Source organism: Setaria italica, chromosome IX, assembly GCF_000263155.2.
Source record: "Setaria italica strain Yugu1 chromosome IX, Setaria_italica_v2.0, whole genome shotgun sequence".
In the NCBI taxonomy this organism is placed as follows: Eukaryota; Viridiplantae; Streptophyta; class Magnoliopsida; order Poales; family Poaceae; genus Setaria; species Setaria italica.
The window spans coordinates 47,631,064-47,658,903 of record NC_028458.1 but is presented as its reverse complement, the minus strand read 5'-3'; the positions used below and the strand labels follow the sequence as shown (position 1 = coordinate 47,658,903).

General features: G+C 49.3%; 3 protein-coding genes and 1 non-coding gene across 4 annotated transcripts; 2 read left to right on the top strand and 2 right to left on the bottom strand.

The window, feature by feature from the left end:
* The first annotated feature begins 807 nt into the window (after nt 1-807).
* LOC101784320 (ETHYLENE INSENSITIVE 3-like 1 protein) lies at nt 808-4,825 on the top strand. Its single transcript, XM_004984471.4, has 2 exons — nt 808-1,002; nt 2,447-4,825. Exon 2 carries the CDS (start codon nt 2,542-2,544, stop codon nt 4,483-4,485), a length of 1,944 nt encoding a protein of 647 aa, XP_004984528.1. The 5' UTR covers nt 808-1,002; nt 2,447-2,541; the 3' UTR covers nt 4,486-4,825.
* A 6,923-nt stretch (nt 4,826-11,748) lies between these two features.
* Nucleotides 11,749-15,063, bottom strand: LOC101783916 (putative disease resistance RPP13-like protein 1). Its single transcript, XM_004984470.3, has one exon. It carries the CDS (start codon nt 14,788-14,790, stop codon nt 12,310-12,312), a length of 2,481 nt encoding a protein of 826 aa, XP_004984527.1. The 5' UTR covers nt 14,791-15,063; the 3' UTR covers nt 11,749-12,309.
* Nucleotides 15,064-16,852: 1,789 nt separating this feature from the next.
* On the bottom strand, nt 16,853-16,926 carry TRNAI-AAU. Its single transcript has one exon. It is a non-coding gene; the product is annotated as a tRNA-Ile (tRNA).
* A 6,194-nt stretch (nt 16,927-23,120) lies between these two features.
* Nucleotides 23,121-25,659, top strand: LOC101783516 (probable arabinosyltransferase ARAD1). The gene is made up of 2 exons (XM_004984469.3): nt 23,121-24,170; nt 24,781-25,659. The coding sequence occupies exons 1-2, from the start codon at nt 23,349-23,351 to the stop codon at nt 25,342-25,344; spliced, it is 1,386 nt and encodes a 461-aa protein (XP_004984526.1). The 5' UTR covers nt 23,121-23,348; the 3' UTR covers nt 25,345-25,659.
* The last annotated feature ends 2,181 nt before the right edge of the window (nt 25,660-27,840 follow it).

Here is a 27,840-nt window from a genome sequence, read left to right as displayed (position 1 = left end):
ACTCAAAATCGAATCTATAGAAATAGAGGACATTCAGCTTAGATATGGAGCCTAGATATGGAGCCTCTGCAAGACTAATTCTATTTTTTTTAAGGGGTTACAACAATAATCTATGATTCTACGTATAGATGAAAAGTGTAAAATTTATGTATAGACATAAAGTTAACACATACGTTTCATGCATGAAAATATGTTAATACAAATGAACATGCTCACTGATATTGTCACATACACATCTACACACAACCTCCACGTTGCGTGAAATAAATTCTACTCCGCTGGATCGTCCTGCCCTCTCTTCCGTGATCGGGCAAGGAGGGAGAAGGGGAGGAACGTTTTAGTGCTCTGAGCACTTGCATCCGTTGGATGCAAGATCCACGGTGCATGTGGGAGCTGCAGCGATCAGGAGGGCAAAGAGGTAACTTCCCGTCCCCCGGTAGCCTCCGTTCTCCTTCGTTAGCGCCTTTGTCCGGTTGCTCGTCCACGCGCTGTCCGATCCTCCTCGGACCCCGCCACACCGGGGGAGGTGGCCACCGACCCGGGCCCGCGTGTCACAGGCAGACACGCCACCACCAGCCAATCTCTTTTCACCCCGTGCTGCCCGGTAAAAACGCCGTCACGCGGGTGATTAAGGAGAGCAGCAAGATCTTTTTTTTTACCGCCGCGCTGTGTCCCAGAGACTCGCGGTGGCGGCTCGTGAGTGGAGGGGAGGGAGGAGGGATGATTAGTTTTAACAGGGGGATTACAAAAGAGGCGCGGTCGCTGTTGTGGGCAAGCACCACCACCCACTTGCCTATTAACTTTGCGGCAGAGGCCTTGGCCTTGGCCTCGCCCCCGTTCTTATCTCCCCACTCGTGCCGCCTCCCTGCCCCCTTCCCTTTCTTTCTCCTCCCTCTTGCTCCTCCTCCCCTCCCACCTCCCTCTTTCCTCCTCCCAGGTCATGGCAAAGCTGGAGCCGCAGAGAAGATAGTAGCAGCAAGTGCGAGATAAACTGGGTGCTAGGTGAGCTCTTCCTACCTGCTCTTTCCCTTTCTGTTCCCTGTTCTTGTGTGCTCATGCTTCATGTGGCCGGTCCCTGTTCTTCTTCGTTGATCTTCTTCTCCCTGCTCCTTTCGATCAATATCTGTTTTTGCTGTTGGAGGGTGGTGGGATGGTTATCTGATAGGGTTATGATTGGTTTCTGCGGGATCTTTCTCTCTAGATTTTTTTAGGAGCTCCTTGCGGCGGCCAATTCCTGTTTGAGTTCTGCTTTGATCCTTCCTCTCGTTCCTGATGTTTTGTCCTGGTGCGTAAAAGGCGCGGCTAAATCCATGGTAGAGGTCCAAGGCTGCTGCCTAGGATGACGTTGCGGTTCCCGTCCAGAAACCTGAGTTTCGCACATCTCTGTTGAATTATTTTTCTTTTGAGTTTTGCTTGGATCTCAATACCTGTTCTTTGTCAAAGGAGCTTGTTCTAGGAAATGTGTAGCAGCCGGGTATAATGGATACGCTTTGTTCCTCGTCAGGAAAAAGATTTTTTTTCTGCTTATTAATTTTCGGAGGTGGGAAATTTTATGATTTTTGTGTTTCATTTTGCTTCTTGATTTCCTTTTTCTGGATGACCTTGATTCCCTTTGTTAAGCACATGGGTACATGTTCTTGTTCCCAACTGTCCATACCTGCTTGGCTGGGTAAAAACAAATGGATTCATGAAAAATAATTTATCTTATTTTATCTGAAAAGCTTTCCTCCCCTGCTTTTTGATCCTTTTCTCTTTCCCCCTTGTGATTCAATCAGAGCGTTACTTCATAGTACGTTTCAACATGCTTTGTGATGGAAAGGGGAAAAAGATGGAAACTTTACATGCTTCTTCCTATGAACCGCCTTATGAGAAGTAGTTATTTGGTTGACCTATTTATGGGCATATGTTTTCATGCTTGAATTCTTTGCTTATATTTCTTTTTCATGCTGTGTAATCTGTTCATTTATGTGGAAACAATAAGGATCATCCTATCTTTAGTCCCTGTTAGTCTTAGCCGGATCGATTTCAGAAGAAGGATTGCCGGGGAAGTGTCCATGTATTGTTTTGATCAGATCAAGGCTCTATTCTGTTTCACCAAACACATGCTAGATTGCTAACTTTGGCCTCCCGGTTGTTGCTTCAATAGGCAAGCTTGCTTTTTCCTGCCACATGATTGTCTCCTAGCTGTGTAGATCTATGCTGCCGAAGCAAGAAGCCCTCTGTTAAGTGATACTACTAATAGCAGTTACTTATTGCAAATCGTGTAATTACCAAATTAAGATGCCACGATAAGCTTCACCCAGCCATATTAATTACCTTTTTATACTGACGCAATCGTGTTGCACATGTTTACCTTCTTGGCACATAATTACTGATAGTAACACGGTGATTCACCTCTTAACAATCAGCAGTTGACGTGTTCATCTTGCTTGCTGCTCCTGTGCAGGCGAATACTACAAGTAGCAGTACAAGGAAGGTGGTCTACCTACCTGTGACTGCGAGTGAGTTTGCTTGGGTGCCGCCGTGTTTGTTGAGGTCACGATGATGGGAGGTGGGCTGATGATGGATCAGGGCATGGTGTTCCCCGGCGTCCACAATTTCGTGGATCTCCTGCAGCAGAACGGCGACAAGAACCTCGGCTTTGGGTCGCTGATGCCGCAAACGTCCTCCGGCGACCAGTGCGTGATGGGTGAGGGTGATCTCGTGGACCCGCCGCCGGAGAGCTTCCCGGATGCCGGGGAGGACGACAGCGACGATGACGTCGATGACATCGAGGAGCTGGAGCGCCGCATGTGGCGCGACCGCATGAAGCTGAAGCGGCTCAGGGAGCTGCAGCAGAGCCGTGGCAAGGACCAGGCGGCTGCAGGCAGTGGTGTGGGGGATGGGTCGTCCAAGCCAAGGCAGTCGCAGGAGCAGGCGCGGCGCAAGAAGATGTCCCGCGCCCAGGACGGCATCCTCAAGTACATGCTCAAGATGATGGAGGTGTGCCGAGCGCAGGGGTTCGTGTACGGGATCATCCCGGAGAAGGGCAAGCCTGTGAGCGGCGCCTCCGACAATCTCCGTGCCTGGTGGAAGGAGAAGGTCCGGTTTGACCGGAACGGCCCAGCAGCCATCGCCAAGTACCAGGCTGACAACGCCGTCCCGGGCGCTGAGAACGAGCTCACCTCCGGCACCGCCAGCCCGCACTCCCTGCAGGAGCTGCAGGACACCACGCTCGGCTCGCTGCTCTCGGCCCTGATGCAGCACTGCGATCCCCCGCAGCGGCGCTACCCGCTGGAGAAGGGTGTGCCGCCGCCGTGGTGGCCCACCGGCGACGAGGAGTGGTGGCCGGAGCTTGGCATCCCCAAGGACCAGGGCCCGCCCCCCTACAAGAAGCCCCATGACCTCAAGAAGGCCTGGAAGGTGAGCGTGCTCACCGCTGTCATCAAGCACATGTCGCCGGACATTGAGAAGATCCGCCGCCTAGTCCGCCAGTCCAAGTGCCTCCAGGACAAGATGACCGCCAAGGAGATCTCCACATGGCTGTCGGTCGTCAAGCAGGAAGAGGAGCTGTACCTGAAGCTACACCCCGGCGCGCGCCCGCCGGTACCTACCGGCGGCATCGCTAGCGCCATATCGTTCAACGCCAGCTCAAGCGAGTACGACGTGGACATCGTTGATGAGTGCAAGGGCGATGAGGCCGGCAACCAGAAGGCAGCGGTCACTGACCCAACCGCTTTCAACCTGGGCGCGGCTATCCTGAGCGACAAGTTCCTCATGCCGACGCCAATGAAGGAGGAGACTGCTGAGGTTGAGTTCATCCAGAAGAGGAACGCACCCGGCTCTGCGGAGCCAGAGCTGATGCTGAACAACCGCGTGTACACCTGCAACAACGTCCAGTGCCCGCATAACGACTACGGCTACGGGTTCCTTGATCGGAACGCTCGCAACAGCCACCAGTACACCTGCAAGTACAACGATCCTCTCCCCCAGAGCACTGAGAACAAGCCGCCGCCACCCCAGCCCCCACAGTCACAAGCCTTCCAGGGGGGCTTCAATCAACCTAACCAGGCGCTGAACAATCTAGATTTCAGCCTGCCTATGGACGGCCAGAGGTCCATCGCCGAGCTGATGAACATGTACGACAACAACTTCATGACGAACAAGAACATGAGCAGCGACAGTGTCAGCATCATGGAGGGGAGGCCTAATGCACTGCCCCAGAGGATGCAGATGGATGATGGTTTCTTTGGACAGGGCAACGGTGTGTTCGATGATGTCAATAGCATGATGCAGCAGCCACAGCAGGCGCCGGTGCAGCAGCAACAGCAGCCGCAGCCGCAGCAGCAGTTCTTCATCCGTGACGACACTCCCTTTGTGAGCCAGATGGGTGACATCAGCGGCACATCAGAGTTCAGGTTTGGTTCTAGTTTCAACATGTCTAGCACCGTCGACTACCCAGGTGCGGCACAGCAGAAGAACGATGGCCCCAATTGGTACTACTGAAGAATAAAGTTGTAGGGCTTAAAAACCTCTCTATAAGCTTTGGATTTCTCCATGGTGCTCCTTGGCTTCCATGGGGGGAGCGTCTCCTAAGTTGTCAAGTCTATAGGTCTTTGTCATATAGGTTTTGCAGTAGCTGCAAGAAGGCTGGAACTTGGAACTGGTTTATACTTGTATGTCCGTCCAGCCATAAACCTCTTATGGAAACTTAATGTTATTTCTAGTTTAATTTGTTAGCTTCAATGCTGTTCATGTGTCTGGCTGTTAAAAGTGTTTGTGCTTGTTTGTGTATGTGATGTTGTACCTGTTATCTGGTGTCTGAATCAAGTGTTTCTTGAGTGAATCTGCTGAAGACCTCTGCTGTCGTTCCTGAGGTGCATCCTCACTGCTGGTCTTCACTAAAACAAGATGACTTGAAGTCCTGAACGGTTCGATTTACATATTTCATCCAGGTTTCGGGCATCCACATGTCGGTATGGAATTGTGAAAAAACTCCAACCTAACATGTGCAAAATTTTCCGGTCCTGTATCTGTCATGCCTTGAATTTCTAGCAAGACGGTAAACACAGACAGATACTTTTGTTTCTGTCATGTTAGGCCGGAATTTCACCTGAATTCCACACGAGATTGATGTTGATACATCCAAACATTGCCGATCCATTAGATCTTTTTCCTCGTTTTATTGGACCAAACGATGAATTTGCACACTGAAATATCCAGCATCATCTGTTGCTTCAGTTACCACTCTGTCAAAGAAAAAGATTAGCACCAATGTCTTTCTTTCACATCAAGGTGCTTAGAAAAGCATGATTTTGATGTTGTTCATCCTTTGCTTTTCCCAAAGCCGGTCAACGCGAAGTGGCAACCCTAAGGAAAGTTAGGCCGTCCAAGCCCTTTCGAGTGTTTTGATGCTCGCACAAGAAACCGGATGGTCCTTTCTTTGATCGCAAGAGCTCCATCTCCCTTTATTGCTCTCTTGGTGGCACCTGTCATCGTCCATGGACCCATCTTATCCTCAGCTTGTGTTGTGAAGCTGGCGTGACCTGTGAGCCCTCCTCACATGCTCGCTGCCGGGTGCTGGGGGCGGGGACGGGGGCGCGCCCCTACCATATCACGGAAGGGATGGGGATGGGGATGGGGATGGAGATGGAGATGGAGATGGCGATGGGGATGACGATGGGGACGGCTCGCTCGCTGGACAGCAAATTGCGGGGTTTGGTTTCCATGGCGGCGGATCCAAGCGTTTTGGATCCGCTGCCGTGCCGGCTGTGCAGGTCATGGCTGGGATTTCTGCAGAAAATTTCAGACAAGTCGTTTTGACTCGTGCGGAATTTCTGAGAAATTTGACCAGAGCTATGTTCATTGGGATCATGCCCATTTCTGAAGAGGCATCCAGGTTCTTGGGATGGTTTGTGGTGAAAAACTCCAGGGGAAAAGGGTGGAGAGTAGAGTCAGTTCTAAGCTAAGGTGATTAGAGGCCACCAAATCTGGGCCCTGTCGGCTGCAAATCCTTCTTGAGATCTACCTAATCGGCCCCTAAAGAAACACTTCAATATTTGTAAGCTAAAAACTGCACCATAATATAATTGAAAAAAAAACAGGTGGCTGATGTGACTTGAGATGGTCAAATTGTCCCTTTGATATTCGGGAGGCCACCCTAGCAGCTAATCTATACTACTTTCCCAACCTTTGGTCTATTGTTTCCAAGGCTTGAACTCTACATACAATTTCTTAATGCGCTTTACTTTTGGTCTATCGCTGAGCAAAGCCGAGCCATGATGGTGATAGGAAGGATCAGCGAGAGGAATAAACCAGCACTGCTCTCCAACTAACCAATATTCTGAAGCAAAAATGCTGCTCAAAACACATGCTTAGGCGCCCCGATTCTTTACTAGAAACATGGCGCGTAGTGTTGGTTTGAGAGTGACCCTCGTTTCCTCGAGTCACATTAGCAATATTTGCGTGATCGTAAATACTCGATATGCAGATGTGCACTTCCTCAGTCCTCACAGATTGGTTATGTAGTACGTATCTCAACCTTGCAGCCTGACTGTATTGTAGCTTACGACAATTACAATAAAAGCATAACTTTCCGATATCAGCTACTAATGTTTGATTTCTGAAGGCTCTAGTGTAATATCTGAAGCACCATGCTCATTAAGTAAGAAAGCAACCCATACAAGCTTACAAATTCTGAAACCAATGGACACAAGCTCGGCATATTCAGATGGTCCTTTGGTGATGGGGAATCACAGCTGTTGACTAACTACATGGAAAACAAGATAATACAAAACAGAACAATGGGAACTGTAGTACTGATCGTTGTTTGAATAAGCTGTAATTCGTTACCAACCTAACATTATATATATGACATATGTATGGCAACTATCTTCCTTTTTTTGTGTTGGATATTAAGAAGATGCGCACATCTGATAAGACAAGCAGTCAAGCACTGACGCTAATGTTCTGCCTTGAGAGGACCCGCCACCATGGCACTTTCTTAGATAATCGGAGTTGCTGAGGATACGCCAAAGCAGGAGCACCGAGATCCTTCAGGAATCAGGAGGAGGAGCTTCAGTTTACCCTTAGACGTCCTTAGCATGCTGCCGCAACCAGCAGTGGCATTTAGTCGAGCAGTTTGCCTGCGTACGCTCGAACGCCCTCCTCAAGCGTCATTGACGGCAGAGCTCGGATAGATGGAACAGAAGTGGAGGCGAGCATGCATGGAACTATGGGAGGCCGTGCGCATGGTGTGGCGCTAGAAGCAGGCACTCTCATCTCAAGTCCTCGTTTGGGCAGTCACCGCTCGGCAGCGCCTTCTATGCACGGCATTTAGTCGAGCAACCTGGTTGCCATCTCGTTCCCGGTCCGCGGACAGATTGACGGAGCAGCCATGCCCCTCTCGGAGCACGTGAGCGCATCCATTTGTGCCGCCTCTCGGGGCAGCGTGCTACCAGGAGAGGTGGCGGTACATGGTGAAGGGGACGCGTGATGGCAGTTGGGCAGGAGGGGGAGGCCGAATGAGGCGAGCCAGCGGCGGTGCCGGAGGGATGGCAGGCGGCGAACCATGCGGACTCCAGAGAATTCGCGAGAACCTATTCGAACCGCCCGATCAGAATCGAATGGGCGAGAAATAAGGGCGACGTGGCCGAACGAATGCCTGATTCCAGCCTGATCGTAGGGTCAGCTTTCGTGTTATAGAGATTACCCGGGACGACTTCTTTTTTCCAATTCTCTGGACCGGACCAACGAAAGAGCAGGTCTCCGTGACATCGAAGAGGCGAGACAGCAACCCGGCTCCAATGATAGTTCGAGTCCAATCTCCAGTCTCGGTAGTTACTCTAACAAACTGGCCAAATGGGGGTTTAAAAGAAGTAGAGAACCAGTTCATCGAAAACGTGTGGGGAGATGCCAAATTGATCGGTCGACCCACATATCCATTGCCGGAGAGGAACGGTCTCCGCTTCGGTCATGGACACGCCTAACAAAAGCGCGCGAGAGATCAACTGAATCCGGCCATGCCCTTTGCTGCGACGGATGGTGCGCGTGATGGCATGGCGCGCCAGTGCGCGCGCGGGCGCCACACTGGACGTGGAAGCTCGCTGGCGACTGAACCGAAAGCAAGCTAGCCCCATCACTGGGCAGTGGGCACACCGTGTCTCGAGGCCAAGTGCAGCGTACGGTGGCGTGGTGAGCATCTGGAACTGTTGGATCGGGCTGGGGGTACAGTGCAGAAGGACAGCAAGGGGACGGGACGTAGGAGTAGATGCTAGTGGTAGGGTTCGTTGTGCCGTCTAAAATGGTAACTGGACGAGGAGGATTGTTCATTGTTTTGGGAATCTTTAGGATTTTACTACTTTCGGTTCGAATTTTAGCTGGATTCTCAGCATTTTGCACGGGGGCCAGAAGAACTGAATAAGGTGGGGGCGGGCAAGTGGCGTGGCTGGGTTGGCCGGCTGGTTGGCGGCCTACCAGGCTGCGATGGCGAGAGAGTGATGAGAGCAGCCGCCGGAGTGGGGCAGGGCAGGGCAGCGCCGCGGCCGAGACGAGACTTCGGAGCCGAGACGAGACTTCGGAGCCGAGACGACGAGTGACCCACGCCACGGGACGTCCGCGTCCGCGGCCGGTGCGTCCAGCCTGGCTCGATTCGACGGCGTCGCGCCCGGCCCCCGGCGCGATCGGTTCTGGCAAAGAGAGATCGGTTCGTCGGCGCGGTGAGCCGGGAACCGGGATCGGTGTCTTGCCAGATGGCACTGTTCCTGCACACACGGATGATGGGTGCCACGGCATGGGCCTCGCCGACCACACAGTAGTTGGTGGATCCGACTATCCGAGAGACGACGGGGGAAGAGGTCGGCCTGGCCCAACGCGCAGACGGACGCGTTGCGGTTGCGGCCTCCTTCCCCGCTGCCACTTGCGGCCCTACTTTTATATATTTTTTGTTTTAGTATTTTGCAAAAATAGATATCCTAACAAAAAAATTTGCAAATCTATACCTATACTTTTTTTTAAAAGTGGTATATTTAAAAAAAATCATAACTAATTCATATGAACTTGGATGGAGATAAACTTTACATAAAAATTGGAGATCTGAACGAGATCTACAACTTTATAGTTTAAAGTTTTTTCATTTGGTGTCATCTTCATGCTAAATAATCGATTATATGAGCACAAAGATGGTACCAAATAAAAACAGTTTGAACTTTGTAAATCTCATCGAGAGCTACAATTTTTATATAAAATTATTTTTATTCCAGTTCATATGAATTAGTATGATTTTTTGAATGTGTGATGCTCAATTTCAGATCTAAATTTGAAATTTAGATATGAAATTTGTGTCGATTATTTGAGCACCAAGATAATACCAAATGAAAAAAGTTTGACCAACAAAGTTTAAAAATCATAATTAAATTAATTCATATGAACTCGGATGGAGATAAACTTTATATGAAAATTACCGCCGGTTCAATTGGTGGCTGTTTGCTACAGTACACCCCCGCCGTTTCAAATAGGTATATATTTGCAATTTTTTATTAGAATATATATTTTTGCAAAATACTAAAATAAAAAATAAAAAAATTCCGCATCGCCTTCTTGTGGGAGACTGCAAACGCGTAGCGTGCTCAGCATGCGCGACCGCCGATGAATGGCGACATGCCGCCGGGCGATCCGAGATTCCGGGGGGAGGCCGAGGCGAGGCGGGCGCTGTTCACGGGCGACCGACCCCGTCAACTTGGCCACCGCCCCCGGCACCGGCACGGCATATTCCGTGGCGAGGCGGCTGGGGAGCGCCCGGATTCCCCTGGCCCCCTGGCGTGCGTGACGGGTTCGGGGTTCGGCGGATGGCCACCACCAAAGTCGCCCACCCTACTAGTACAAGCCTAGTTTCGGCGGCAACTCGCGTTCCTGGCTGGGTCCCTCCTCAACTATACAACTCGTGCGCGTCCTACAGGGGGGAGGAGCGGAGGAGTGATCATCGCTGATCTGATCTCGCGACACCGGAAGCTCAGAAAGAAAGAAAGAACGGGGGGTGGCTGTTTCCGGTGAAAAAATCACACACTGCACAGAAGGCTATTGCATACGCCCGATTCTCAATCCAATTTGCCGCACAAAATGTGGACATGAGTTTCGTCGTCAAGTGGCACGGCACGCCCGTACGAGCAGAGGAAGAGTGGTTATCTGGATCGGGATAGCTCGCCTTCACAGTGGGTTTGTCGGGATGTGCCGGTTCTGTGAGGAGTTCGTTGGAGTCAGTTATCTGCAAGTGCCTGCTTGCAGCGCTTCCTGCAGGCTGCGGCCGCTACCAGGTTTCTAGTCACGGCAGTAGGGAACTCGTAGTCCTCAACCCTTTTTTTTTTCAGTACGAAAAACTTTGGTTTCTGTGGCGTATGGATGAGGCATCTGCGCCCTGGAGCTCAACGACTTGTAGTACTGGCAAGGAAAGAAACAAACACGTGTACAAATGGAGAGTGCCGCGAACCTGCCTGCACTCGTCGTTTTCTGTCCAACCAGCCGCGGCCTCACGGTGTTGGGCTCTTTCGGCCTCCCTGAGCGATGGGCTTCACATTCCTGGTGCGTCGCCGCACAAGTGGGCTCCTACGTAACTGGATAGCATCCTGGCCCGCACGGAGAGTAGGCCTTAATCCGGCCTGCTTACTACTTGCACTAGTAACTTTGAGGTTTCCTGCATTCTTTCTTGGGCGAAAGGCGTACCCACGATTATCTCCTCTTTTCGAGGAAATGGCGACGAAATTCTTGAGGAGGAAAGAAACAAAGGCAACTACAGGAGGGAGACCCATGTTGTACAGCAGTAACTACAGTGTAGCTTCATGTCGCAACGTGGAGTTTCTTCTGAAGTTAAGCTCCACCCCCCTTGCACCCAAACGGACTCTTTTCTCTTTAAAAGCTTATAAAAAGAAGTTGCGGTGTCTTGCCTGGTTGCCTTGAGATTCTTGCATTTCGTTCAGGCCAGGTATGAGATATCCCAACATGAATAGTATGACCTACGAGTTCCAGCCTTTGTCTGGATTCCGGGTGTAATCCTGGCCACTGCTGCTGGATCGTCAAGAATTCCGCAGGGGTCAGCAAGGATCGAATCTCGTAGCCAACTGCCCAACTGCACAGATCTCTGAACAAACACTCAAGAGACACAGTAGTACATGCATCCTGCAAGTAGATGTGCTGTTCCATCATGGATCCCGCACAGGGTGCAGGCTGGGTCACTCGACCAGTTTCCTTTTTGGAAGATTGTCCGCTACCCGGGGCAATTATTGCACAGCCAGACAGGAAAAAGTTTTTGCATTTCATTGGATTCCAGCTTTTCCAATTTTGATTCTGGAATTTGTATAGGAGAAAAAGAATGCAGACCTTAGATTGTAGCTCTGATGATCGACATGCTGACGGTTATTAAACTCCCCCAGCAATGAACCAGACCTGAAATGAAACATGCAGCAGACACGATCATACAAGTGCCTGTTGAACACCCATATATGCTCTACTAAAACTTTGATGAGTTCTAGACTTCTAGTTGCTGACAATCCAAAATACCTGATAATAATGGCGTGGACAGACTAACAATTCATAAAGAGGTGGAAACAGGAGGAATACATTCAAGGATCCAATACATTCAGTTCAGAGAAAATGATGCGATACATTACATTGTCAGGCACATCATATACATGACGTGCATCATATTCTATATATTCGCCATCAAATTCAGTAGCACAATGTCACAGTGACATCAAATAATAGTCAAAGCTCCACATATTTAGCAACAAAAAAAATTTAAAGGAGATTATTCATGTTATTCCAAGAGCCCACTTAAATGTTCAGATATATCCATGCATCTCACAGCAACAGATCGGAAGCTGCAACAGTCAATGCTAATTCAGCAACTGAGCTTCTACGAACATTGACATCAGGATTCAGAGACACATCAAAGGGTACAGGAGGCATGCAAATCCACAAAGGATAACGACAAATTATTTAGAGAACAAAAATGAAAATTGTAACGGCAACTGCTAGGACAGGCAAACTAAGGACACGAAATTAGTACTAGCTCAAAAGAGAACCAGCAACAACCAATTGGAGAGAAAATTGATGACCATCATATGTCACATCAATTGATAAATTGAATCCTTGGATCACGAATCCGTTGCACTCTCTCAGCACCTTCTTGTCAGTACCATTCCTCCAGGGCATCGCTTCCATTTACAGTCAATCGAGAGATGTTCCTTGGCAATATGTACCTGCACTTATTTTCAGATTCGAAGCATCATGAATTTCCAGACGATGAAGGGAATCCAGGTTGAATAAGCTGCAAGATCATCACATTACTGAAATCCTTAAATTTCTGCGGGACTGCAATGTCTCCATGGAAAATTGAGCATGCCTGGGGCAAGAAACTATCTCAAGAGACTCCAGAAATGAGAGCTGCTCTACCCAAGAAGGAAGTCTTCTTCCAGGGTAATTGTGAATGCGTAAATGCTTGAGATTGGTATGTGGACATAGTGCCTCAATGACTCTCTCACTTTTCTCTATGTCCAGCTGCTGCTCATCCTTGCAGGTGCCATCACTCCACTTCAGCATCAGTTTGTGCAAATACTCCTTCACTATCAAATTGGCCTCCTTGGAACCATCATCAGTTGTGGCTTCCAAATTAAGAATACAAAGCTCTCCACGGATCTTCAAGTTCTTCAACTCATTAATGTTGCACTTGCCACCATCCCTGGAGACCACAACAAATCTAGAAAGAGTCTGAAGAGACTGTAACTTGTCAATGCCACTTGGCATGGACCTGAAAGCAGTAACTCTATCCCAATCAAGATGTAAGCAGAGGTGCCGCATGTTAACTAAGCGGCTCATGCCTTCAGGCAAATCCATGAGCCAGTAGCAGTACCTGAGGTCAAGTGTCTGCAAATTGAATAGGTTGCAGACTGTTTCTGGAAGAGTCTTTATCAGAGTATTCCGAAGGTTGAGGTATCTGAGGTGTATAGAGCACCCGACGGAATCTGGCAAGACTTCAAGCTCAGTGTAACTCAGATCTAGTGCACGTAGACAAGTTAAGTTTGAGAAAAGTGCTGATGGAACCTGATTTGAGGGTAGTTTCATAGTGGGATATAATTTCAGGAGCCTCAACTTTTGATAGTGATAAATCCTGTCGAATGCAAGAGGCTCATCATTTGGGCATAATACAGTTGCATAGCGAACCAACTCAGGATGCTCAGGAACCTGTGAATCATCAGGACTGAGAGTCAGAGATTCATATTTAGAAACTCGCAGTGCTAGATCAAGCATCAAATTCGGCACTCTGAACTTCTGATGATTAGAAAGGCTGCGGGAAGTTTCAAAGAGTGACCTCCATAGGAGTTCATCAAACCATCTACCTGCTTCCATCTCAACCCTTTTCCTTCCGTTGCTCTTAATAAGACCATCTGCCATCCAGAGTCTAACCAGCTCATCCTTATCAAATTCAAGACTAGGAGGATACATAGAACATAAGGCAAAACACTGTTTGAGATGATATGGCAAGTGTTGATAACTTATCTGCAAACTTGCCAAGATAATGTCCGTGTTTCTGTTACCTTCAAGAATCTGCATGTCACTTAATATGCTTTCCCACTGTTCTCTCTGTCCATTAGTGTCAGACAAAAGCACCCCAAGAGACTTGGCTGCTAACGGGGAACCTCGGCAGTTTGCGCCAACCCTCTGTCCAATCAACTCCAGATCATGGTGATCGTTGCTGCTCCACCCTGAGAATGCATAAGCTTTAACAATTTCCCAGCATTCATCATCTTTCAAACCCTCTAATTGGATGCTGTTAAGAATGTTGGACATCATCCTAGAAACCCTTTCGTGTCGAGTAGTGATCAGAAGTTTGCTTCCTTCCTCTCCAGCAATCAGCGAAGGCCTTAGCGATTCCCAGAACTGAAATCCTTCCGCCCAAAGGTTATCGATCACCAGCAAGAACCTCCTTTTGCGCAGGTGCTCACGCAGCCGTTGCTGCAATATGTCCAGACTTAGAAGCTCGCATTTCTGCCTGGTCACAGCTTCGATGATTGTCTTGGTGGCAACCCTCACATCACACCTATCTGGTAACCAAACCCAAAACCTGTTGCTGTCTGTGAAGAATTTCTCTACCTCCGGGTCGCTGTAGACCAACCGTGCCAAGGCTGTCTTGCCAATTCCTGCCGTTCCCCAGATGGAAATCACAGGAAGGTCCAGACCTGCACTCTCAGAAACAAGAGCACGGATGATTTTCTTCTTCTGGTCCGCGCGGCCTACGTGTCTCTCGTCGCCATGCGCGGCGGCTTCGGGAAACCTTTGGCGCTGCTGCAGCGGCGGAGTCGTCCGCCTCCCGTCCCCGGGACGCAACCTGAGGTTCCTCTTGCCCTTTTCGATCTCGTCGAGGCGTTCGTTGATCCTGGCGATCCAGGCATCCAGCTCCCAGCGCTGCCGCAGGCCGAGGTCGATGTTGAGCCAGAGCCTCTTCCGCTTCCGCGACGTCTCCGCGGCAGCCATCCTGGACACGGCGGCCATGGTGGTGAGGCGGTCAAGCAGGGCGTCGACGTCGAAGGCCGTGGCCCTCAGCTCCTGGAGCCAGAGCTTCACGAAGTCGTCGTCGATGAAGCGGCGCTGCTCGGCGTCGGTGAGCACCGCGCGGATGCGCTTTTCCGTGCGGCGCAGCTTCTCGGCCTCCTCCTCGACGTTCCACAGGCGGAGCCCCGTGGAGTAGACGGTGTCGAGGACCGCGCCACCGATCTTTTCCCAGCAGCCGAGCGCGGAGGAGATCTTCTTGAGCAGATCCATGGGCGACGGACGAGGGATCGGCGGCCCGAGAGGGGGGAATCCTGCGCGGTGCAGGCTGCAGAGAACCGGCGCTTCTTCCTTCTTGTAGTGTGGCCGCCGGTTCTGGGCTCGGGATTGCGTGGGAAGTTCACTTGCCGCTTCCGGGAAGGTTCTTGGCAATGGCGACGATGGGGAGGAGGAGGTCGGCAAATGAGATAGCAGCAGCCTGCTCCTCTCGGGCAAATGATCGAACGCGCGGAGGTCAGGTGAAGTCGGGCGTGAACCTTACCCGGACTTTCTGGGCGGCGCAACGCATTTTAGTCCCAAACGGGAAATTTTGACACATTAGGATCTGGATAAAACATGGTGTGCTATCTTTTTCCCGCCGGGTCTGGTAGTGCAGACCTGTTACCTCATACTTTGGGGGGCAGAGTTGATTGGACGGGGATGTTCAAGTAGGCTTTAGCCGCGGTGTGTCTCAGCACCCACCCCATGAAGGCTGTCCGGCCCTCATGAAGGCTGTCCGGCGGTGTCATCAGCACCTCTGGTTCAAGAGCTAACCAGCAACAGTGCCCCTCTCCTGCCAACTCTCTTTTTTACAATATTTTTCAAAGACTTTGCACCGCAGGCCGAGGTCGATGTTGAGCCTGAGCCTCTTCCGCTTCCGCGACGTCTCCGCGGCAGCCATCCTTGACACTGCGGCCATGGTGGTGAGGCGGTCAAGCAGGGCGTCGGCGTCGAAGGCAGTGGCCCTCAGCTTTTGGATCTAGAGCTTCACGAAGTCGTCGTCGATGAAGCGGCGCTGCTCGGCGTCGGTGAGCACCGCGCGGATGCGCTTTTCCGTGCAGCGCAGCTTCTCGGCCTACTCCTCGATGTTCCACAGGCGGAGCCCCGTGGAGTAGACGATGTCGAGGACCGCGCCATCGATCTTTTCCCAGCAGCCGAGCGCGGAGGAGATCTTCTTGAGCAGATCCATGGGCGAGGGATGAGGGAGCGGCAGTCCGAGAGGGGGAATCCTGCGCGGTGCAGGCTGCAGAGAACCGACGCTTCTTCCGTCTTGTAGTGTGGCCGCCGGTTCTGGGCTCGGGATTGCGTGGGAAGTTCACTTGCCACTTTTGGGAAGGTTCTTGGCAATGGCGACGATGGGGAGGAGGAGGTCGGCAAATGAGATAGCAGCAGCCTGCTCCTCTCGGGCAAATGATCGAACGCTTTGCAAGGTGGAGGTCAGGTGAAGTCGGGCGTGAACTTTATCGGGACTTTCTGGGTGGCACAACGTATTTTAGTCCCAAACTGAAAATTTTGACACATTGGGATCTGGATAAAACATGGTGTGCTATCCTTTTCCCGCCGGATCTGGTGGTGCAGGCCTGTTACCCCATGCTTTGGGGGGCAGAGTTGATTGGACGGGGATGTTCAGGTAAGCTTTAGCCGGGGTGTGTCTCAGCACCCACCCCATGAAGGCTGTCTGGCCCCCAGGAAGGCTGTCCGGCGGGTGTCATCAGCACCTCTAGTTCAAGAGCTAACCAACAACTGTGCCCCCCTCCTGCCAACTCCCTTTTTTATAATATTTTTCAAAGACTGTTGTGTACTTATTGTGTACGATGATCGTAACGAAGATAGAACAGGTATCAACACAATGATCTAATTTTTTGCCATCCTTACAGATAGCCACTCTCCAATTGCTATCTTCACGTTGGCACCTACATTTTTACCATTTATATTTTTACCATTGGTGAGGGAATGTTTCTTCCATTTGAGCCATCTTTGCTGATGTTGCAAGACACGTAAGCATGCCAGCATGAATGAGTGATGCAAAAGTACTCTTTTGCCCCTACCAGTCCACTCCTTGCTACCTCCCATTCTCTATGACAGCCGGCCCCACTTGTCATCCCTAACCTCCCTCCCCATCATACGACCGAGCTCAAATCATCGTGTCTCCTTAAATCACAACACCACACTCCATGAATTCATGAGTAACTTCCGGTGGCTCACCCCCTCATGCTGCTGCTTCACGACAGCTGCAGCCCGCGCATGCCAAACACTTGTAGATGCACCGAATGCTTCCCGTAGCACTCCCGCAACTTCGCCCATGCAGGTCTCGAACCTGCGACCTTTGCATTATTAGCACGACGCTCTAACCAACTGAGCTAATAGGCCTGTTCTTGACCAAATATGCACAAGCCTTTTTTCATAATTTAAACGGCGGCGATTCTAACAATGAACCAATGATGTACATGGTTCTGCGGTGAGTAGGAAGTCCGACTTTAATGAAAAATTCTGTGAACCTGGGATCTGGTGAAACCTGAAAGATCATTGCAGCTACAAAATGCATCTGTTATTTTAGATAAAAAAAAATTAGCTGCAGCTAGCTCCGACTGCATCAATGATTGATGGGAGTCGGCGGCTAAACCAACGCCAAAAGGAAGGAGCAACTCCTTCAACGGAATGGACATACCATACAAAGTCATGTGAAATGTTTGGAAGGAGCATGTAGTCTTCGAATTTTCGAGCACAGGTACCCATCAGGTGGCAGCCGTGCTAATGGAAGGATTGGATGGGACATGCATATGCCATGTACATATAAACGCCGGATTCACTCTCGTACCCACTATATTCCGCTTCTTAAGAGTTACGGATATGGATTCAGAGTTGGTCACCTTTATGGCCTTGGCCTCAAACCCTCAACTATAGTCTATAGTTGCATCCGTTTTTTTAGAACATAGGTGCATCCATTATGTACGCATGTCTGTAGAACCTTCTCATCAAGTACCTTATTTCGGTAATGCTACAAAACAAAAGTCCGGAATATTAAAAAAATCGGACATTCGGATATGTTGCAATAGTTAAGCATCGATGTTGCAACTATTATTTCTGCATGTTTTACAGTGAATGTTGCATGAAACATAGTGTTCATGTTGCGGCGGGAATTTTATACCCAGAGTCGAATGTTGTAGTCATTTTTACATATTATTTTTCATGTTGCAAATAGTGACCACTAATATTTTACTATGCAATTTTTAATGTTTCGTCGGAGAGTTTGATAAAAAATTTCTCATCGAACGTTCGGACGCTAACAACGCCTAACTTTTATTTTTGTTCTTGAGACTAACCTTCCGGAGACGGCCAGATACTTACGCCTGCCCAAAGCAGAGAGACACGGAAACCTTTGAATACGCATCGTAGGACAGCAATGGGCCGGATTTCCTCTCATGGATGGCCTTTCGGCCTACACGTCAAAGTTTCGGCCCGAGAGTGCAAATGCACGGGTCACGTACAGTAGAGGTAAACATATGTAATTCCTCGACGACACAACATATTTTAGTGCCAAACCGAAAATTTTACCACATTAAGACCTGAATAAAACATGATATGATGTCCATTCTCCTGCCGGGTCTGGTGGTGCAGGCCTGTTACCCCATTCTTCGGGGGGGGGGGCAGAGTTGATTGGACGGGGATGTTCAGGTAGGCATTAGCCGGGTGTGTCTCAGCACCCACCCCATGAAGGTTGTCCGGCCCCCATGAAGGCTGTCCGGTGGGCGTCATCAGCACCTGTGGTTCAAGAGCTAACCGGCAACTGTGCCCCTCTCCTGCCAACTCTCTCTTTTACAATATTTTTCAAAGACTGTTGTGTACTTGTGTGTACAATGATCGTAACAAAGATAGTGTTGGGAAATATAGAATAGGTATCAACACAATGATCTAATTTTTTGCCATCCTTACGGATAGCCACCCTCCAATTGCCAGTTTTACGTTGGCACCTACATTTTTATCATTGGTGAGAGAATGTTTCTTCCATTTGAGCCATCTTATATTTTTCAAAGACTGTTGTGTACTTGTGTGTACAATGATCGTAACGAAGATAGTGTTAGGAAATATAGAACACGTATCAACATAATGATCTAATTTTTTGCCATCCTTACGGATAGCCACTCTCTAATTGCCAGTTTTACGTTGGCACCTACATTTTTATCATTGGTGAGGGAATGTTTCTTCCATTTGAGCCATCTTTGCTGATGTGGCAAGACACGTAAGCATGCAACATGAATGAGTGATGCAAAAGTACCCTTTTGCCCCTACCAGTCCACTCCTTGCTACCTCCCTTTCTCTATGACAGTCGGCCCCACTTGTCATCCCTAACCTCCCTCCCCATCACACGACCGAGCTCAAATCATCGTGTCTCCTTAAATCACAACACCACACTCCATGAATTCATGAGTAACTTCCGGTGGCTCACCTCCTCGTGCTGCTGCTTCACGACAGCTGCAGCCCGCGCATGCAACGTCGCTATGTCATGCACTTGGTGACCGTGCGTCCTCTGCTGGCCCCCGACGAGCTCGAGGCCTCAAGCAGCGTGGAGCCTCGGTGCTAGCCGTGTACGTGAACGAATGATTTGAGTGGACATTAGCATGGTGGCTCTGCTAGCATGTGGGAGGGCGCCCGAGTGCCTGATGCATCAAAATTGGATTGGAATGTGCATATGCATCTGGTCTCGAGCAGCGTGGAGCCATGGGCGCGCATCCTCCCGTCAGACCTCCACCCGCTCCTGCCATAGCCCGTCGCGCAGCCGCTGCTCCGCCACCTCGCGCTTCGGGACCCTGCCGACCTGCTCCCGTCCTTCATTGGCGCCGCAAGCGTGCCGGAGGATGGCGATGCTGGCCGCACCGTGGAGTGGAGGGGGGCTGCTTCTACGAGAACCGGGAGTGGGTGGAGTTCAGCAACGGGACCAATGGGGAACTCGGAGGCGACGTAGTTCATGTGGAGGTGAGCTACTGTACCGAACCCATCCAGAAGCACAAGCGAAGAAGAAGACAAAAGGTAGATGTAGCTAAAAAGATGAACAGAACCATGGGTAATGAGGACTTTTGGCATCTCTGGATGTGCAAGGTGTCCAGCCACGTTAGTAAAAAGGGCAAGAAATTAGGAATCCTTCTCTCTCGTATGGCAAAAATGTAGGAGCATTTGTAAAACTAGCATTTGAAGAGTAGACATCCGTAGTGATAGCAAAATATTAAATATCCCAAGCAAATGGAGGATTTCGGAGCAGGCAATCCACCATTTCTTCCATGATCTTCCACACGTGCTGAGAGAATGGCCAACCCGCCACCAGGAATCGACTCTCCAGTTTTCTCATAGTACTCCACGTTCATTTTCTTCGTTAGCCGGCTTAACAGGTCAACGGCGACTTGAACAGGCGAACAGCAGCGCGTGAGCGAGTGGCAGTGTGGCTGGCAGGCGCGAGGCGCCCGCGCCGCGCCAATTGTGTCCGACTGCGTGTCGGGTCTTGGAGTTGGAGCTCACCGATCGCCGTTGATCTATGACAGGAAAATCAGGGGTGACGTGCAAGCAGCGTGGCCGTTCCGTTTCGTGCGCTTGCAGTTGCATGGCCCACGAGCACAGCCGGCCATCACGCAAATGTGCAGCGTGTTCCGAAGCAGAATTGTGCACTCGTGCAGCGAATCGGACTTGATTTTCGAGTCGAACAAGGACTTTCCCGCCACGCATATAAACCTGGATCGCTCGTCCATCGATCCTCATCGATCTCCTCCTCCACTTCCCCTGCTGATCATCCACGAGCCACCCACTCGATCCGTTCAAGCAAAGCATCAGCAAGAGAGATCGAGCTCGCAAGATGGATCGTCGTCTTCCCGGCGTTGTTCCGGCGGTCCGTGTCGCCAGCCGCTTGCAGCTGGCCACCACCTTCGCGGCGGAGCCGTTGTCATCGTCGCGCCGCGGCGCTCGACGCGGACCGCCCCCGGCGCTGACGATCGACCTGAGGGTCGTCATCCGCAGGTACTTCCCACTCCCCGTCGTCGGGCCATCCGGCGGCACCCGTATCGCCGAGAAGGTCGCCGCGGACATCGCCCTCCGGCGTCGCCCGTCACGCAGGCTACGGGCGCCGGAGAGCGTGGAGCGAGCTCTCGAGGATGAGGTGCTCCCGCTGGTGGCGCACCCGTTCGACCGCGGCGCCGTGGTCGCGGCGACGAAGGAGATATGCGCGCGCGTGGCCGCCGCCTGCGACGACCCGCGCGTCGCCCGCGGCGGCGCGCGCGTGCTTGTCCTGATCGACACCTTCGCGTGCCCCGTGGTGTTCCGCCCTCCTCCTCGCAAGCCGGTGCCGCAGGGCGTCGTCTGTGCGCCGGAGAACCTCGTCGCCGGAACTGCGACCCTGTGCATGGATCTCGAGACGACGGTGCCGACCCAGTGCATGGATTTCGAGACGACAGTGCCGACAAGGAAGCCGAACCCATGCGGCGTCATCGGAGACCGACGGCCAAAGCCGGTGGTGGAGGAGAGGTCGAAACTTGAAGGGTTGGGCACCATGGTAGGATGGACTGACAGCTTCTCCATCTTTCGATGAAGAAACAGTAGTTTTGGATTTGCAATTACGAACCCGAGGTGTAGGTCCTGTTCTTAGTGATGCAAGTCTTGATGATTAGATAGGCGCTTGTTAGGCGTAGTTGAAGGGCAGTGCCGCTAGTGCCCGTCTCCGTCTGCTTGCGTGCAGGAAACTTTGAAGGATGCACTCCAGAAACATGAACCGGTTTTTACCTTTAGATTCTTATTAGTTTGATAGTTTCCCCTTTTTCCATGGGCATGCATGTATTTCTTCTAGATATGAATGCAGAATGCGTTGAATTGAAAAGACAAAGTAGCTTCGACGAGATGTATCCATGCAAATTGAGTTATATTAGTTCTGTAAACTTACCGCATCTAGCTTTTCATCCCCCCCCCCCCCCCCCCCCCCCCCCCCTATTTGGCAACATTCTTGGTTTTGCATGTGCTTATAGGTGCCAACGAACCAGCTTCTGTCAGCACGCACTGTATCATTTGCGATGGGCTGATGTGATGGGCATGGCAACCCGAAACCCTGGCAACACTGGCAATGTATTGCTGAATGCTAAAATTTCACGGCAACACAAGAACTAGCTTGCCTGACTGATGCCCTGCAGGGTACCTGTAGTTGTCAGGAGTTGATCTCCATTTGGTTGTACCTTCGATCATAGACGGCGCAACAGTTCTTCAGGTTCTGACAACTGACATACATTCAGCAAGATCTGATGCTCTTTTGAGTCGCTGACCATTAGATAATTCCCCCAACAGCGTACCGGGCCTGCAACGAAACAAGCGCCAGAACTGATCAGATTAGCATCCGTTGAGCTTGCATATGGCTCTATTGAGACTTTTAAAGAGTTTTAGTTGCCACAATCAGACTATCCAATATGAACTTGGAACTTTCAATTCACGATGTGAGGGTGAAAACGAGAGCAACGCACAAACGGCATTCTGGGCTTCTGCCTTCTGGCATTCAACACATCGTAAGGTGCGTCGTATACTTGAGGAGAGAAAATCATGCAAATGAGCACCCACAGTTACGTTCAGCAGCACGGTGCCGTAGAGTTCTGCATATTCAAGACAATGAACCGCAAGATCAGCACATTGCTGAATCCTTCCTGACATTTATGTTTAGGGGGTGTTTGGGAAACACCTGTTAAAGTTTAACACCTGTCACATCGGATGTTTGGATGCTAATTAGGAGTACTAAACATAAGCTAATTACAAAACTAATTGCACAGATGGAGTATAATTCGCGAGACGAATCTATTAAGCCTAATTAGTCCATGATTTGACAATGTGGTGCTACAGTAACCATTTGCTAATGATGGATTAATTAGGCTTAATAGATTCGTCTCGCGAATTAGCACAAGGTTCTGCAATTAGTTTTATAATTAGCTCATGTTTAGTCCTCCTAATTAGCATCCAAACATCCGATGTGACAGTGTTAAGTTTAGCACCTCGTATCCAAACAGCCCCTTAGCCGCATCGTCCCAGCAGAAATTTGAGTGAGCCTGGGGCCATAATCTCAAGCGACGAGAGCTTCTCTACCCAAGAATGTTGGATATGTAGTTTGAAGATTAAAATAAAACGATTTAAGAATCTATATTTTTAGTCTAAATTATGAGAAAAATGGTTTATCTAAATAGTATGTACAGTTTCAGTTACAAATTTTTTTGGAGCTACAAATCCAAGTGATCCGAAAGTTTGTTAGCACGTGAACTTTGCCAAATAGGACTTCAATAAAGTTCTCACCTTTACCCTAAAAAAATTGCAGAAAAAAGAGTCGACCATGATGTACGTGCATTCCTCGAATTTGAGGAATGGTATTCATACGACCATACGAACTACTGCTCCTTTGGAGGAGCTATGGGCGCTTGCGATGCGTGGATTTGGAAAACGCCCGGTCCGTATCCCGAGTACCCCACGTCCCCACCGACCGCGCGTGCCATCCCACCCACCCCACACCCCAGTAGTTCGCATCCCCACACTGCCACGCAAGCCAACCCAAACATTTGGGCATTTCCTGGTTGAGTTCAACCCCCAGATCCGAGTCCGACCGCCTCGATCGGGACGGGAGCCCCCACTCCACCGAGCCCCAGGCCGCCGCAGGCCGCAGCCACCGCCGCGACGGGCTGACCCACCCCGACCCGCGCATTCCCTCCCTCAGATCCCCAGATCCCCCACCACGGCCATGGCCGCCGCGCCTCACGCCCGCCTCCGCCCGCGTCGCCACTGCTAGCGCCATGGCCGCCGCCGCAGCCTCCTGCCGGAGCCCGCTCGCCTGGCTCTTCGCGCTCGCCGCCGCGCTCTTCTTCGCCTCCTGGTACCTCCTCCTCGACTCCGCCGCGGGCCTGCCGGCCGCCGCCCGCCCTTATCTCGGCGGCGGCGGGCGGCGGCCCGGCCCCGCGAGGAAATGCGACCCGACGGGGGCGCTGCTGCGGGTCTACATGTACGACCTGCCCCCCGAGTTCCACTTCGGCCTGCTCGACTGGAAGCCCCCCGGCTTCGGCGGCGGCGTGTGGCCCGATGTCAGGGGCGGCGGCGGCGTGCCGGAGTACCCGGGGGGCCTCAACCTGCAGCACAGCATCGAGTACTGGCTCACCCTCGACCTCCTCGCCTCCGAGCAGGGCGCGCCCACGCCCTGCGCCGCCGTGCGTGTGCCCCGGGCCGCCGACGCCGACGTCGTCTTCGTGCCCTTCTTCGCCTCGCTCAGCTTCAACCGCCACTCCCGGGTGGTGCCGCCCGCGCGGGACAGCGAGGACCGCGCGCTCCAGCGGAGGCTCCTCGAGTTCCTCGCCGCGCGGCCCGAGTGGCGGAGGGCCGGCGGACGGGACCACGTCGTGCTCGCGCACCACCCCAACGGGATGCTCGACGCGCGCTACAGGCTCTGGCCCTGCGTCTTCGTGCTCTGCGACTTCGGGAGGTACCCGCGCAGCGTCGCCAACCTCGACAAGGACGTCATCGCGCCGTACCGGCACGTCGTCGCCAACTTCGCCAACGACACCGCCGGCTACGACGATCGGCCGACGCTGCTCTACTTCCAAGGCGCCATCTACAGGAAGGATGTCAGTACCTTGCTACTTACTCATCATGGAATTGAATCTTTGTTGGATTAGTTGTTTCTAATCTAATAGTCTCACCATGCCTCTTTTGCTTAAAAAACATTGTTGCCCATGTGTTCTTCCCCAAAAAGAATTTGAGAATGTTTGCCATGTGGCATGTACACGCACGCCTTTTCATTCTGTAGCGCCTAGGAATGGCTCACATGGCCCTTCCCCTCCACCTGCCACTTACTTCAAGTTGCACTAGTTCTGGCAGTAAAGATGCCACTTTCAGAAATCGACTTGCTTTACAAATTGGAATGTTTTGGGTTGTTTATCATTATATGACCATGAACTGCATGCTTCCCCCTTGTCTTGTTAATTGTTATAATATATAACTATTCATCAACAAGTTCAGTACTACTTGATACTTCATTAGTCACAATCTGACAGGTAGTAATCAACATTGTGATTTATGCATCTGCAAACATTTTCATTTACAGTCAAAATATGATTTAGCAATCAGGATATAGGGTATATCAACATTCTGAGAATAGATGAATTATGGAAAATGTCGACAATTCACATAAATATTGTGCTATTCTACTCACATTTTCACTGAACAATGTTGTAGGGTGGATCCATCAGGCAGGAACTGTATTACCTTCTGAAGGACGAGAAAGATGTGCATTTTTCATTTGGAAGCGTGGCCGGTAATGGGATTGAGCAAGCGACGCAGGGGATGCGGGCTTCCAGGTTCTGCCTCAACATTGCAGGCGACACGCCGTCCTCCAATCGCCTTTTTGACTCTATAGTCAGCCACTGTGTTCCAGTCATCATCAGCGATGAGATTGAGCTCCCGTTCGAGGATGTCCTCGACTACTCCAAGTTCAGTGTCATAGTCCGTGGCACAGACGCAGTCAAGAAGGGATTTCTAATGAACCTAATCACAGGGATCAGCCGAGAAGAGTGGACACGCATGTGGAACAGGTTGAAGGAAGTAGAAAAGCACTTTGAGTACCAGTACCCGTCTCAGACCGATGATGCTGTCCAGATGATCTGGAAGACCATCGCTCGGAAGGTGCCCTCAATCCGTCTGAAGATCAACAGACTACGAAGGTTTTCTCGGTTTGAAACTAACAAGACAGATGAGGGTCCATCTCATTCTTCTTCTTGGCTACAGAATCAGGCTCCTTGATTTTGAACTAGAAAACTCAAGTTCGCCAGGTTTCAATCCTGTGGAAAAAGACTGAGCCTGAACCGCGGGATGGGGACAAATGTTGCGGCTGCTGAGATTAACAGATTAAAGTTGATAGACGGTAGAATCACAGGATTTACACAAACCATGGGTTATCATTTTTCTTCCAATTTATTCTTTTACTTACGATTCAGCTAATATGTCCTCGGCTGCAGATTAGGTCCAATAAGTTTTGTATGACAAGTTGTATATTCTAGGGGGTAGCAGATTTGTTGATATATGAGTCACTGAATTGGAAACTACTGGAACTCGGAACTGCAGAGTGCAGACTACTTGAACTCGTTGCTGTGCCGCCCCATGCACCAGCACCATGCATAGACCATGCATGGACAAGGGCTCCGAAGGAGGCGTGGCTCTCACTGCGTTGTGGGCCTCGCTTGCCTCTCTCGGCAATCCAGAGAGGCGATGCACACCAGAGCTGCGGCCTTAGCCATGAGGCGACGACGCCGAGTCGCTGGATCCATGCCCAGACCAAGAATACATAAACATTTTTGTTAGTTTTATTTACGGTTTAGTTTGTGGCAGTGCTTGTAATTTGCAAGTTGAGATTAATTCATGTAAACATCCTTCTTAACATTCTGTGGCTGCGACATCAAGGAGATGCGCCACTCAGAGGAATAAGCATCATAGAACATTTCAACTAAAGCTCAGAATAAATCATCGTTCCCACCGTCTTACTATTACTAATTGGAGATTTTTTTTGAAGCCTCCAGGTGAAGCCACCTAAGATCCTAGGTGGACAGTCTAGAAAATGAGAGAAATTCTAGAAATTCTAAAAAAAGCAAAACATGTAGCCATCAATCAGTAGACTCAAATTCATCATAATCATTGGATCTATTATGTTTCTAAAAAATTACATACCTATGCTATTATAAAAATAGCCTAAATTACCCCTAAATCTATATCTAAATTACCCACCTCCGTCATTCTATAAAATAAACTAAAGTAACCCGCTAATCTTCATCAAAATTATCCACTTATGCCAGTATAAAAATAATTTAAAATAACCCCCTAAATTTGCAACTCAATTACCCACCACTAATACTTAAAAAATAATTTAAAGTAAACCCTTAAATTTGCATCTATATTACCCACATATGTCATTATTAAAAATAACATGAGGTAACCCTAAATTTTATTCCAAATCACCTTAATTAAAAGTATACACCAATATATGATTCTGAATCATCTTTTTCTTACACTATTGGTATATGATACAATAATTAAGGTATATACATGATGTGTGTCATCATTTATAATGATATAGAGGAAGTGATGAGAATATAGATTTCTATGTTAAAATTATAGCTCAAATGTAGGATCCATTAAATAAATTCAAGCGCATATCTGTGATGTAAAGTGAAAAGTTAAAGATTATAGTGGATGAAAACATTGTAGAGTAATTACTAACTAAAATCTATCACAATCGGATAAAAATAATAAGTATATAATCGTATTTGAATATTTAACAAATGCGAGGTAGCTCAAGGTAATATGGTTTTGTAGCAATGTGGTCTCATTTTATTCCATTGGGGACTCCGCATTAGTTCTCGTGAGACACACCAGAAAAAAAACAAATCCTACATATTCTCACAAAAATTAGAAACATCAAACATAAAATCTGTAAATTATAATAATCATAGCTATTGGTCTAATTTTCTAAAAAGTTACCCACCACTATCATTACAAAAATATTCTAAAATAAATATAAACCTATATGTAAATTAGCAAGTTCTGCCATTATAAAAAATAATTTAAAGTAACCCATAATCTTCATCCAATTTACTCATGCATATCATTATAAAGTATGACTTAAAATAACATTCTAAATTTGTATCTAAGCTATCCACGTATATCATTATTAAAAGTAACCTAAAGTAAACACCTAAATCTTTATCTTCATTGACATTTTACAGAAATATCTAAAAGTAAACTAATATATGATTCTAAATTACCTATTTATATCACTGTTAATATAGAAATACGATAGTACTAAGTTAAGGTATATACATGATAAGTGTTACTATGTAGACCATCTATACATGTATGTGAGGAAGTGATGATAAATATTAATTTTTATGCTAAACATAATGTATGGAGGTGCGATACAAAATGAAAAAGGTGTGAACGTGGATGAAAAATTGTATAGAGTAATTACTAATTAAAAATCAATCACAACTAGACAAAGATAAGTACACATCTATATGAGTATTATGTTGAAGTATTAAAAAAATAAGAGAGTAGCACGTGAACAATTTGATTATTAGATAGGAGTTTAATTTTTAAATAATTTTCAAATAGAATAGATTTTAACTTTTCTGGTTGACGCACCCAGCGTGTTCGGAAATCCCCACACTGGTTTTTCCAGAAATGTAGGATTGGTAGGGGATGATGAATTTATTGTATATTTATTTGAACCTGAATTTAGGATCCTGT